The 12,021-nt window shown below is 49.3% G+C and overlaps 1 protein-coding gene across 2 annotated transcripts in view; it reads right to left on the bottom strand.

Moving 5' to 3' along the window:
* Positions 1–1,067: 1,067 nt before the first annotated feature.
* The window catches only part of LOC106586965 (ras-associated and pleckstrin homology domains-containing protein 1), a 184,703-nt gene continuing 173,749 nt past the window's right edge, over positions 1,068–12,021 (bottom strand). For both annotated transcript variants that reach the window (XM_045707278.2, XM_045707280.2), the window contains one exon: positions 1,068–7,555. In XM_045707278.2, the coding sequence (XP_045563234.2) occupies positions 5,468–7,555 (2,088 nt within the window). In that variant the 3' untranslated portion in view covers positions 1,068–5,467. The remainder of the gene's footprint in view (positions 7,556–12,021) is intronic.

Genomic DNA, 12,021 nt, shown 5'->3' with positions numbered 1-12,021 from the left:
CATCTCTATCAAAAATACAGCATCTCTGCTGTAACGTGACATTTTCTAAGAATTCCATTGGCTCTCAGAAGGCGCCAGAAAGTGGAATGACGTCTCTGCAGTCTCTGGGCGAAAAACAGCAGGAGATTTTGTGAGTGGTCAGGCTGAGAACAGTGACACTGGAGATGCGCGCTCATTTGAATTCTCCATGTTTTTCTTTCTCTCTTTGAACGAATACAACGTCGCCCGGTTGGAATATTATCGCTATTTTACGAGAAAAATCACATAAAAATTAGTTTTAAACAGCGTTTGACATGCTTCGAAGTACGGTAATGGAATATTTTGACATTTTTTGTCACGAAATGCGCTCGCGCGTCACCCTTCGGATAGTTACCTGAACGCATGAACAAAACGGAGCTATTTCAACATAACTATGGATTATTTCGAACCAAAACAACATTTGTTGTTGAAGTAGAAGTCCTGGGAGTGCATTCTGATGAAGAACAGCAAAGGTAATCCAATTTTTCATATAGTAAATCTGAGTTTGGTGAGGGCCAAACTTGGTGGGTGTCAAATTAGCTAGCCGTGATGGCCGGGCTATCTACTCAGAATATTGCAAAATGTGCTTTCGCCGAAAAGCTATTTTAAAATCGGACATAGCGAGTGCATAAAGGAGTTCTGTATCTATAATTCTTAAAATAATTGTTATGTATTTTGTGAACGTTAATCGTGAGTAATTAAGTAAATTCACCGGTAGTGTTCGGTGGGTATGCTAGTTCTGAACATCACATGCTAATGTAAAAAGCTGGTTTTTGATATAAATATGAACTTGATTGAACAAAACAGGCATGTATTGTATAACATAATGTCCTAGGAGTGTCATCTGATGAAGATCATCAAAGGTTAGTGCTTCGTCTGTCTGTCTGTCTGTCTGTCTGTCTGTCTGTCTGTCTGGCCAAAGGAGGCTCTTAGAGACAGGAGCTGCAGCTGTATATACAGACGGACAAACAGGCGGACAGCTAATGTGACCAAAATAGACAGCGCAGGTTAGACCCGTCCCCATCAACATAAACGACAAATCGTAGAGCTTGACCTTCATTGTGCACCGTTTAATCTTGTCCAATCAAAGCCATGACCATCTGAGAGGATCATTAAAACATAAGCCAATCATCTTACAGAGTTGTACAGTGACTTTTAACCATTTTGCAAAACATCTTGAATTGAATTAACACAATGCATCTGCATACTCTACAGACAGATGGATGGATAGAAACAGGCTGTGTCTGAAACAGCAACCTATTCCCTATATAGTGCACTACTTTTGACCAGAGCCCTATGGGTCCTCTGCACTACGTAGGGAATAGGCGGCCATTTCAGACACAACAACATGGGGGGGGGGGGGGGTGTTAGCCTGGTGTCTGTCTGTCTGTCCCATATCCAGCTACACTAGTGTCTGTCTGTCCCATATCCAACTACACTAGTGTATGTCTGTCTGTCCCATATCCAACTACACTAGTGTATGTCTGTCTGTCCCATATCCAACTACACTAGTGTCTGTCTGTCCCATATCCAACTACACTAGTGTATGTCTGTCCCATATCCAACTACACTAGTGTCTGTCTGTCCCATATCCAACTACACTAGTGTCTGTCTGTCTGTCCCATATCCAACTACACTAGTGTCTGTCTGTCTGTCCCATATCCAACTACACTAGTGTCTGTCTGTCTGTCCCCATATCCAACTACACTAGTGTCTGTCTGTCTGTCCCCATATCCAACTACACTAGTGTCTGTCTGTCTGTCCCCATATCCGACTACACCAGTGTCTGTCTGTCCCCATATCCAACTACACTAGTGTATGTCTGTCCCATATCCAACTACACTAGTGTCTGTCTGTCTGTCCCATATCCAACTACACTAGTGTCTGTCTGTCTGTCTGTCCCATATCCAACTACACTAGTGTCTGTCTGTCTGTCCCATATCCAACTACACTAGTGTATGTCTGTCCCATATCCAACTACACTAGTGTCTGTCTGTCTGTCCCATATCCAACTACACTAGTGTCTGTCTGTCTGTCCCATATCCAACTACACTAGTGTCTGTCTGTCCCATATCCAACTACACTAGTGTCTGTCTGTCCCATATCCAACTACACTAGTGTCTGTCTGTCCCATATCCAACTACACTAGTGTCTGTCTGCCCCATATCCAACTACACTAGTGTCTGTCTGTCCCATATCCAACTACACTAGTGTCTGTCTGTCCCATATCCAACTACACTAGTGTCTGTCTGTCCCATATCCAACTACACTAGTGTCTGTCTGCCCCATATCCAACTACACTAGTGTCTGTCTGTCCCATATCCAACTACACTAGTGTCTGTCTGTCCCATATCCAACTACACTAGTGTCTGTCTGTCCCATATCCAACTACACTAGTGTCTGTCTGTCCCATATCCAACTACACCAGGGACCCTCCCTGTATACTGCTCCTATACACACCTGTCTGTCTCTACACTAGCTCTGGACCAGGGCATTACATGTGGCTTGCTGAAGCTGACCCTGCCGCACGTAACACCCTGGACCAGAGCCGTCTCCACATCAACCCCTGATCTCTACCACTCACAGTTCATATTCACTCACTACGCTTTAAAAACGTAACTTTAAAATAATAACATCTTTAAGGTATTAAATAATCTGATATAAAAACACAAAAGTTACCCTCCACTCCCCCCCTTCCCTCCCCCATTCCCTCCCCCATTCCCTCCCCTCCCAAACACCCAAAAAGTACCTGTTAATATTGCAGCTAAATTCTTGTCGTTTATGTTTTGTTACATTTCAATGCAAAGCGGCACAAACATGTGGAAAAGCTTGATAGGTGGTTTGGCTTGCTCTCTCTCTTTTCATAAGAGTTATTATAACGTAGCCAGAGTAAGGAATAACATTCTTCTTCGTGCTCAGTCCTGTTTGTTTGGCGCGAGAGAAGAAGACGAGACTGGCTGAGTTCAGGGCTGTTATTGGACAAGTTCAGGTAGTCCCTCAGTCCCAGTCTCAGTCCTTTTTTTTCCTTCCGTTTGGTGTCTAGTGAAAACGAACGTGGCCTGGGGGCTCCATATGGGCTGTAGTCAGTCTGTAGTCTGATTGGGTCTATGGGCTGTAGTCAGTCTGTAGTCTGATTGGCTCCATATAGGCTGTAGTCAGTCTGTAGTCTGATTGGGTCTATGGGCTGTAGTCAGTCTGTAGTCTGATTGGGTCTATAGGCTGTAGTCAGTCTGTAGACTGATTGGGTCTATAGGCTGTAGTCAGTCTGTAGTCTGATTGGGTCTATGGGCTGTAGTCAGTCTGTAGTCTGATTGGGTCTATGGGCTGTAGTCAGTCTGTAGTCTGATTGGGTCTATGGGCTGTAGTCAGTCTGTAGTCTGATTGGGTCTATGGGCTGTAGTCAGTCTGTAGTCTGATTGGGTCTATAGGCTGTAGTCAGTCTGTAGTCTGATTGGGTCTATAGGCTGTAGTCAGTCTGTAGACTGTAGCCCTGATGGGTCTATGGGCTGTAGTCAGTCTGTAGTCTGATGGGTCTATGGGCTGTAGTCAGTCTGTAGACTGATGGGTCTATGGGCTGTAGTCAGTCTGTAGACTGATGGGTTTATAGACTGTAGTCAGTCTGTAGTCTGATTGGGTCTATGGGCTGTAGTCAGTCTGTAGCCTTGATGGGTCTGTAGACTGTAGTCAGTCTGTAGACTGTAACCCTGATGGGTCTATGGGCTGTAGTCAGTCTGTAGCCTGATTGGGTCTATAGGCTGTAGTCAGTCTGTAGCCTTGATGGGTCTATGGGCTGTAGAAGGTCTGTAGCCTGATTGGGTCTATGGGCTGTAGTCAGTCTGTAGTCTGATTGGGTCTATGGGCTGTAGTCAGTCTGTAGACTGATTGGGTCTATGGGCTGTAGTCAGTCTGTAGTCTGATTGGGTCTATGGGCTGTAGTCAGTCTGTAGCCTTGATGGGTCTATGGGCTGTAGTCAGTCTGTAGTCTGATTGGGTCTATGGGCTGTAGTCAGTCTGTAGCCTTGATGGGTCTGTAGACTGTAGTCAGTCTGTAGACTGTAACCCTGATGGGTCTATGGGCTGTAGTCAGTCTGTAGCCTGATTGGGTCTATAGGCTGTAGTCAGTCTGTAGCCTTGATGGGTCTACGGGCTGTAGAAGGTCTGTAGCCTGATTGGGTCTATGGGCTGTAGTCAGTCTGTAGTCTGATTGGGTCTATGGGCTGTAGTCAGTCTGTAGCCTTGATGGGTCTATGGGCTGTAGTCAGTCTGTAGCCTGATTGGGTCTATGGGCTGTAGTCAGTCTGTAGCCTTGATGGGTCTATGGGCTGTAGTCAGTCTGTAGCCTGATTGGGTCTATGGGCTGTAGTCAGTCTGTAGTCTGATTGGGTCTATGGGCTGTAGTCAGTCTGTAGCCTTGATGGGTCTATGGGCTGTAGTCAGACTGTAGACTGTAGCCCTGATGGGTCTATGGGCTGTAGTCAGTCTGTAGACTGATGGGTCTATGGGCTGTAGTCAGTCTGTAGACTGATGGGTCTATGGGCTGTAGTCAGTCTGTAGTCTGATTGGGTCTATAGGCTGTAGTCAGTCTGTAGTCTGATTGGGTCTATAGGCTGTAGTCAGTCTGTAGTCTGATTGGGTCTATGGGCTGTAGTCAGTCTGTAGACTGTAGCCTTGATGGGTATATAGGCTGTAGTCAGTCTGTAGCCTGATTGGGTCTATGGGCTGTAGTCAGTCTGTAGCCTGATTGGGTCTATGGGCTGTAGTCAGTCTGTAGCCTGATTGGGTCTATGGGCTGTAGTCTGATTGGGTCTATGGGCTGTAGTCAGTCTGTAGCCTTGATGGGTCTATGGGCTGTAGTCAGTCTGTAGTCTGATTGGGTCTATGGGCTGTAGTCAGTCTGTAGACTGATTGGGTCTATAGGCTGTAGTCAGTCTGTAGTCTGATTGGGTCTATGGGCTGTAGTCTGATTGGGTCTATGGGCTGTAGTCAGTCTGTAGCCTTGATGGGTCTATGGGCTGTAGTCAGTCTGTAGTCTGATTGGGTCTATGGGCTGTAGTCAGTCTGTAGTCTGATTGGGTCTATAGACTGTAGTCAGTCTGTAGCCTGATTGGGTCTATAGGCTGTAGTCAGTCTGTAGTCTGATTGGGTCTATGGGCTGTAGTCAGTCTGTAGCCTTGATGGGTCTATGGGCTGTAGTCAGTCTGTAGACTGTAACCCTGATGGGTCTATGGGCTGTAGTCAGTCTGTAGACTGTAACCCTGATGGGTCTATGGGCTGTAGTCAGTCTGTAGCCCTGATGGGTCTATGGGCTGTAGTCAGTCTGTAGCCCTGATGGGTCTATGGGCTGTAGTCAGTCTGTAGCCCTGATGGGTCTATAGACTGGGTAGCTCAGTCCTAGTCGTCCTCTTCTCCCTAGCTACCACCACTATCCACCCCCTTGCTACCGACCGAGCTACCACTCTCCCGTAAGTTTGGTGCTTTGGTCCCGTTTGGGCGGGGCAGGGCGCGGCCCCCGCCGTAACGTTGCATAGCCTGAGGACATGTAACCGTGGCTCCCGCCATGTCCACCCCTCCTCTGCTGGTCCAGCAGCAGCTCTGGAGGAGGAGGAAGAGGGAGGGACATGTCGTCCATGGAGACAGGCTCCAGTCTGGAGGAACCGTGACGAGTGAGGGAACCGTGACGAGTGATGGATTTCCTCTTCAAGGTCCGGTTCAGATCTTCCAGGAAGTTGGGTTGGACCGTGGAGAGGGTACCGCCCCCGCCTTTAGACCCTCCGGGAAGGGTAGGGGCCAGGGGACAGCCGAAGGGCGGAGGGGACAATGGTAAAGGGTCCTGGACCGTGTTGCTCCGGGACAGCCTGTGTAGTGTCGGAGGCGGAGTTTTCTTCAGAGACTGGGTCTTCCACGACGATTGGCTGACGGGGTGGGAGATGGGCGTGGCCTGCGGCTGAGGGTTGACGACTGCGACCCTGGGGGCCCCCCCACCCGGGTGGAGCTCAGATGGGAGAGGAGGTGGGAGAAGCTCAGAGTCGGGAGGAGGAGGTGGGAAATAATCGAGCTCCGAAGGAGGAGATGGGAAGTCTCCACTGGGCTGGCGGTGCTGCCCAGTCTGCAGACCCTGGAGGGCTAGAGGGAGGGTTGACAGGTTCAGCTTGCCTGGTTTAGGAGGAGCAGGAGGCCCCGAATCCTTAACAGGAGATCCAGAGGAAGAAGAGACAGCAGAGGAGTTGCAGGAGCCGAGGCCAGGCTGGGCAAACATACTGACCAGAGACTCCACTTTCTTAGGTTGCCTCTGGACCTGGACCTCCTCCTGGTACTCCCCCGAGGAGTTAGATTTGATGGAGGAGGCGCGCTGTGGAGTGGGAGGAGGACCTCTCTTCCCGAAAGAGCCGGTTGATGTGGACGAAGGAGATTTCTTAATAGGAGAGCCCATCTTGGCGGGGGAGAGAGGGGGAGGAACGGGGGTGGGGACGGAGTGGGGAGGAAGGGGGAAGTCCAGGCTGTCCTCGGGAGGAGGAGGAGGAGGGAATTCTGGGGACTGGGGGTGGATCTGACCCCCTGGCTGCCATCTTGGTTTGGCCTTGACCGCTGGGGGAGAATGAGGGGGAAGTGGGGCGCCTGGGAACTGGTTGACTATCTGTTTGACCAGGGAGGGGGTTGGGGAAATTGGGGCGGACACTGGGAGGGTCTTAGAGGAGAAGCTGTGTTGTTTGGGCATGGTGGGAGGCGGCTGATTGGGCGAATGGCCTGTCGAGAAGCTCTGCTGTTTTTTCATTGGACCAGAAGGAAGGGAGGGTGAGACTGGGGACATGGGGATACCTGGACCAAAGGTTTTAGCAGCGGTCTGAGGCGGGAAGACTCCAGAGAAGGTTTTGGGAGGTGCAGGGGGTGACATGGGAGGGGAGAAGGTAGGAGGAGGAGGAGGAGGAGATTCAGGTTGACCATCTAGATCGGAGAAGTCGTAGTTCATATTGGGGAATTTTTGGGCCAGGAACTGCTGCAACCCGGTGTTAGTGAGTGGGGGGTACTGGTAGTCCTCCTCTAAGGGCGGCGGGGGGGGGAGAGTCTGGGCCTGGGGCGGAGGGATGAACTGAGGAACAGGGCTTGGGGGGCCAAGCCTCAGAGAGGCCATGGCAGAGCCTGGAGCAGGCATGGAGCAGGTGGGAGGAGGAGGAGGAAGAGGAGGGTTATAGAGAGTGGGAGCCAATGGCATGGTGTTGTAGTTGGGTTTGACAGACTGGAGGGGCGGGGCCGGAGGGCCTTGCTGCTGCCCTATTGGTTGGACGTTGTAATGATTGGCAGTCTGGTTGGGGCCACCCTGCAGGCGGGCGATGGTGCTGTACTTAACGAACATGGTGGGGGCGGCCTGGTGAGGGGGGTTGGGGAGTGGGGGAGGTGGAGGAGGAGGAGGGGGAGGGTCGGGGGGAGAGGGGGAGGAGGAGGGGGAGACACTGGTGTAGCTGGTTCGGGATGGGGGGGCTGACTGGTGCATGGGGGGCAGCGTCAGAGGGTAGGGTCTGCTCGCTGACTCCATCCTCAACTAGAAAGAGAGAGAGAGAGAGAGAAAGAGAGAGAGAGAACGAGAGAGAGAGAACGAGAGAGAGAGAACGAGAGAACGAGAACGAGAGAACGAGAACGAGAGAGAGGGGGAGAGCGAGAGAGAGAGAGAGAGAGAGAGAGAGAGGGGGAGAGAGAGAGGGAGCGAAAGGGAGAGAGAGAAAACGAGAGAGAAATATGAGTTAGATTAAAATACAGAAGTGGTTACATTACTACTATTAAAATGGTAGAAAGCCAACATTGTTATTTTAAACTGTGCCAGGCTGGGGTAAAACACGGAGAGATGAGTGTCCCATTTGGTAGCACTGCATTGATGCATAACATTCAGCAAACCACCTGTACATTCAGCAGACCACCTGTACATTCAGCAGACCACCTGTACATTCAGCAAACCACCTGTACATTCAGCAAACCACCTGTACATTCAGCAAACCACCTGTACATTCAGCAGACCACCTGTACATTCAGCAAACCACCTGTACATTCAGCAAACCACCTGTACATTCAGCAAACCACCTGTACATTCAGCAGACCACCTGTACATTCAGCAGACCACCTGTACATTCAGCAGACCACCTGTACATTCAGCAGACCACCTGTACATTCAGCAGACCACCTGTACATTCAGCAAACCACCTGTACATTCAGCAAACCACCTGTACATTCAGCAAACCACCTGTACATTCAGCAAACCACCTGTACATTCAGCAAACCACCTGTACATTCAGCAGACCACCTGTACATTCAGCAGACCACCTGTACATTCAGCAAACCACCTGTACATTCAGCAGACCACCTGTACATTCAGCAGACCACCTGTACATTCAGCAGACCACCTGTACATTCAGCAAACCACCTGTACATTCAGCAAACCACCTGTACATTCAGCAGACCACCTGTACATTCAGCAAACCACCTGTACATTCAGCAAACCACCTGTACATTCAGCAGACCACCTGTACATTCAGCAAACCACCTGTACATTCAGCAAACCACCTGTACATTCAGCAGACCACCTGTACATTCAGCAGACCACCTGTACATTCAGCAAACCACCTGTACATTCAGCAAACCACCTGTACATTCAGCAGACCACCTGTACATTCAGCAAACCACCTGTACATTCAGCAGACCACCTGTACATTCAGCAGACCACCTGTACATTCAGCAGACCACCTGTACATTCAGCAAACCACCTGTACATTCAGCAGACCACCTGTACATTCAGCAGACCACCTGTACATTCAGCAGACCACCTGTACATTCAGCAAACCACCTGTACATTCAGCAAACCACCTGTACATTCAGCAGACCACCTGTACATTCAGCAAACCACCTGTACATTCAGCAGACCACCTGTACATTCAGCAGACCACCTGTACATTCAGCAAACCACCTGTACATTCAGCAAACCACCTGTACATTCAGCAAACCACCTGTACATTCAGCAAACCACCTGTACATTCAGCAAACCACCTGTACATTCAGCAAACCACCTGTACATTCAGCAGACCACCTGTACATTCAGCAAACCACCTGTACATTCAGCAAACCACCTGTACATTCAGCAAACCACCTGTACATTCAGCAGACCACCTGTACATTCAGCAAACCACCTGTACATTCAGCAAACCACCTGTACATTCAGCAGACCACCTGTACATTCAGCAAACCACCTGTACATTCAGCAAACCACCTGTACATTCAAAAAGTGCTCTATAGTAACACAGTAACACACCAGTGCTGTATAGTAACACACCAGTGCTGTATAGTAACACAGTAACACACCAGTGTTGCATAGTAACACAGTAACACACCAGTTAACACAGTAACACACCAGTGTGGCATAGTAACACAGTAACACACCAGTGCTGCATAGTAACACAGTAACACACCAGTGTTGCATAGTAACACAGTAACACACCAGTGCAGTATAGTAACACACTAACACACCAGTGCTCTATAGTAACACAGTAACACACCAGTTAACACAGTAACACACCAGTGCTGCATATTTGTAAGTCGCTCTGGATAAGAGCGTCTGCTAAATGACTTAAATGTAAATGTAAATGTAGTAACACAGTAACACACCAGTGCTGCATAGTAACACACCAGTTAACACAGTAACACACCAGTGTGGCATAGTAACACAGTAACACACCAGTTAACACAATAACACACCAGTGCTCTATAGTAACACAGTAACACACCAGTGCTGCATAGTAACACAGTAACACACCAGTGCTCTATAGTAACACAGTAACACAGTAACACACCAGTTAACACAATAACACACCAGTGATCTATAGTAACACAGTAACACAGTAACACACCAGTTAACACAATAACACACCAGTGATCTATAGTAACACAGTAACACAGTAACACACCAGTGCTACACAGTAACACACCAGTGCTGCATAGTAACACAGTAACACACCAGTGCTGCATAGTAACACAGTAACACACCAGTTAACACAGTAACACACCAGTGCTGCATAGTAACACAGTAACACACCAGTGCTCTATAGTAACACAGTAACACACCAGTGCTGCATAGTAACACAGTAACACACCAGTGCTCTATAGTAACACAGTAACACACCAGTGCTGCATAGTAACACAGTAACACACCAGTTAACACAGTAACACACCAGTGATCTATAGTAACACAGTAACACACCAGTGATCTATAGTAACACAGTAACACACCAGTTAACACAGTAACACACCAGTGCTCTATAGTAACACAGTAACACACCAGTGCTGCACAGTAACACACCAGTTAACACAGTAACACACCAGTGCTGCATAGTAACACACCAGTGCTGCATAGTAACACACCAGTGCTGCATAGTAACACACCAGTGCTGCACAGTAACACCAAACATTATTAATAACCAAACGTTAAACCGCTAGTTAAACCGCTAGCTACCAAGGGTGACCCAGTTCTGTTAGTGTACTGAAGGAATGTGCGGATTACAGCAGTCTAATGTTAAAAACGTGAGTGACCCCCCCCTTCCTCCGCCAACCTCAAACCTCCGTCCCTCCGGTGCTCAGGGGCACCGGATGAAACTGGACTGACTTCCCCTTCCTCTCCTGCGGAGAGACAACAAGACACAGTCAGTCACCTCTGGAACGGACCATGAAATGACGGGAGTCCATGTTGGACCAACACCGACTACATTCTAGGGTCAACCCGGACACATACTGGACGTTTAACCAGGTCAGTACCGGTCGGCCTGGCTCGGTTTGACCCTACAGTGGGAATCTGAGGCAGGTGAACAGAGACAGGTGAAGAATACTGAGGCAGGTGAACAGAGACAGGTGAGGAATACTGAGGCAGGTCAATAGAGACAGGTGAGGAATACTGAGGCAGGTGAACAGAGACAGGTGAGGAATACTGAGGCAGGTCATGAGAGACAGGTGAGGAATACTGAGGCAGGTCATGAGAGACAGGTGAGGAATACTGAGGCAGGTGAACAGAGACAGGTGAGGAAAACTGAGGCAGGTGAACAGAGACAGGTGAGGAATACTGAGGCAGGTCAATAGAGACAGGTGAGGAATACTGAGGCAGGTCAATAGAGACAGGTGAGGAATACTGAGGCAGGTCAATAGAGACAGGTGAACAGAGACAGGTGAGGAATACTGAGGCAGGTCAATAGAGACAGGTGAGGAATACTGAGGCAGGTGAACAGACACGTGACAGGTAAAGGTGAGAGGCAGGTGAACAGACAGGTGACAGGTAAAGGTGAGAGGCAGGTGAACAGACAGGTGACAGGGTAAGGTGAGAGGCAGGTGAACAGACAGGTGACAGGGTAAGGTGAGAGGCAGGTGAACAGACAGGTGACAGGGTAAGGTGAGAGGCAGGTGAACAGACAGGTGACAGGTAAAGGTGAGAGGCAGGTGAACAGACAGGTGACAGGGTAAGGTGAGAGGCAGGTGAACAGACAGGTGACAGGGTAAGGTGAGAGGCAGGTGAACAGACAGGTGACAGGGTAAGGTGAGAGGCAGGTGAACAGACAGGTGACAGGTAAAGGTGAGAGGCAGGTGAACAGACAGGTGACAGGGTAAGGTGAGAGGCAGGTGAACAGACAGGTGACAGGTAAAGGTGAGAGGCAGGTGAACAGACAGGTGACAGGGTAAGGTGAGAGGCAGGTGAACAGACAGGTAACAGGTAAAGGTGAGAGGCAGGTGAACAGACAGGTGACAGGTAAAGGTGAGAGGCAGGTGAACAGACAGGTGACAGGGTAAGGTGAGAGGCAGGTGAACAGACAGGTGACAGGTAAAGGTGAGAGGCAGGTGAACAGACAGGTGACAGGTAAAGGTGAGAGACAGGTGACAGGTAAAGGTGAGAGGCAGGTGAACAGACAGGTGACAGGGTAAGGTGAGAGGCAGGTGAACAGACAGGTGACAGGGTAAGGTGAGAGGCAGGTGAACAGACAGGTG

The sequence above is a fragment of the Salmo salar genome, chromosome 25, assembly GCF_965601325.2.
Source record: "Salmo salar chromosome 25, fSalSal1, whole genome shotgun sequence".
Taxonomy (NCBI): domain Eukaryota; kingdom Metazoa; phylum Chordata; class Actinopteri; order Salmoniformes; family Salmonidae; genus Salmo; species Salmo salar.
The sequence above is the reverse complement of the archived record's forward strand: the minus strand, read 5'-3'. Positions and strand labels throughout refer to the sequence as shown.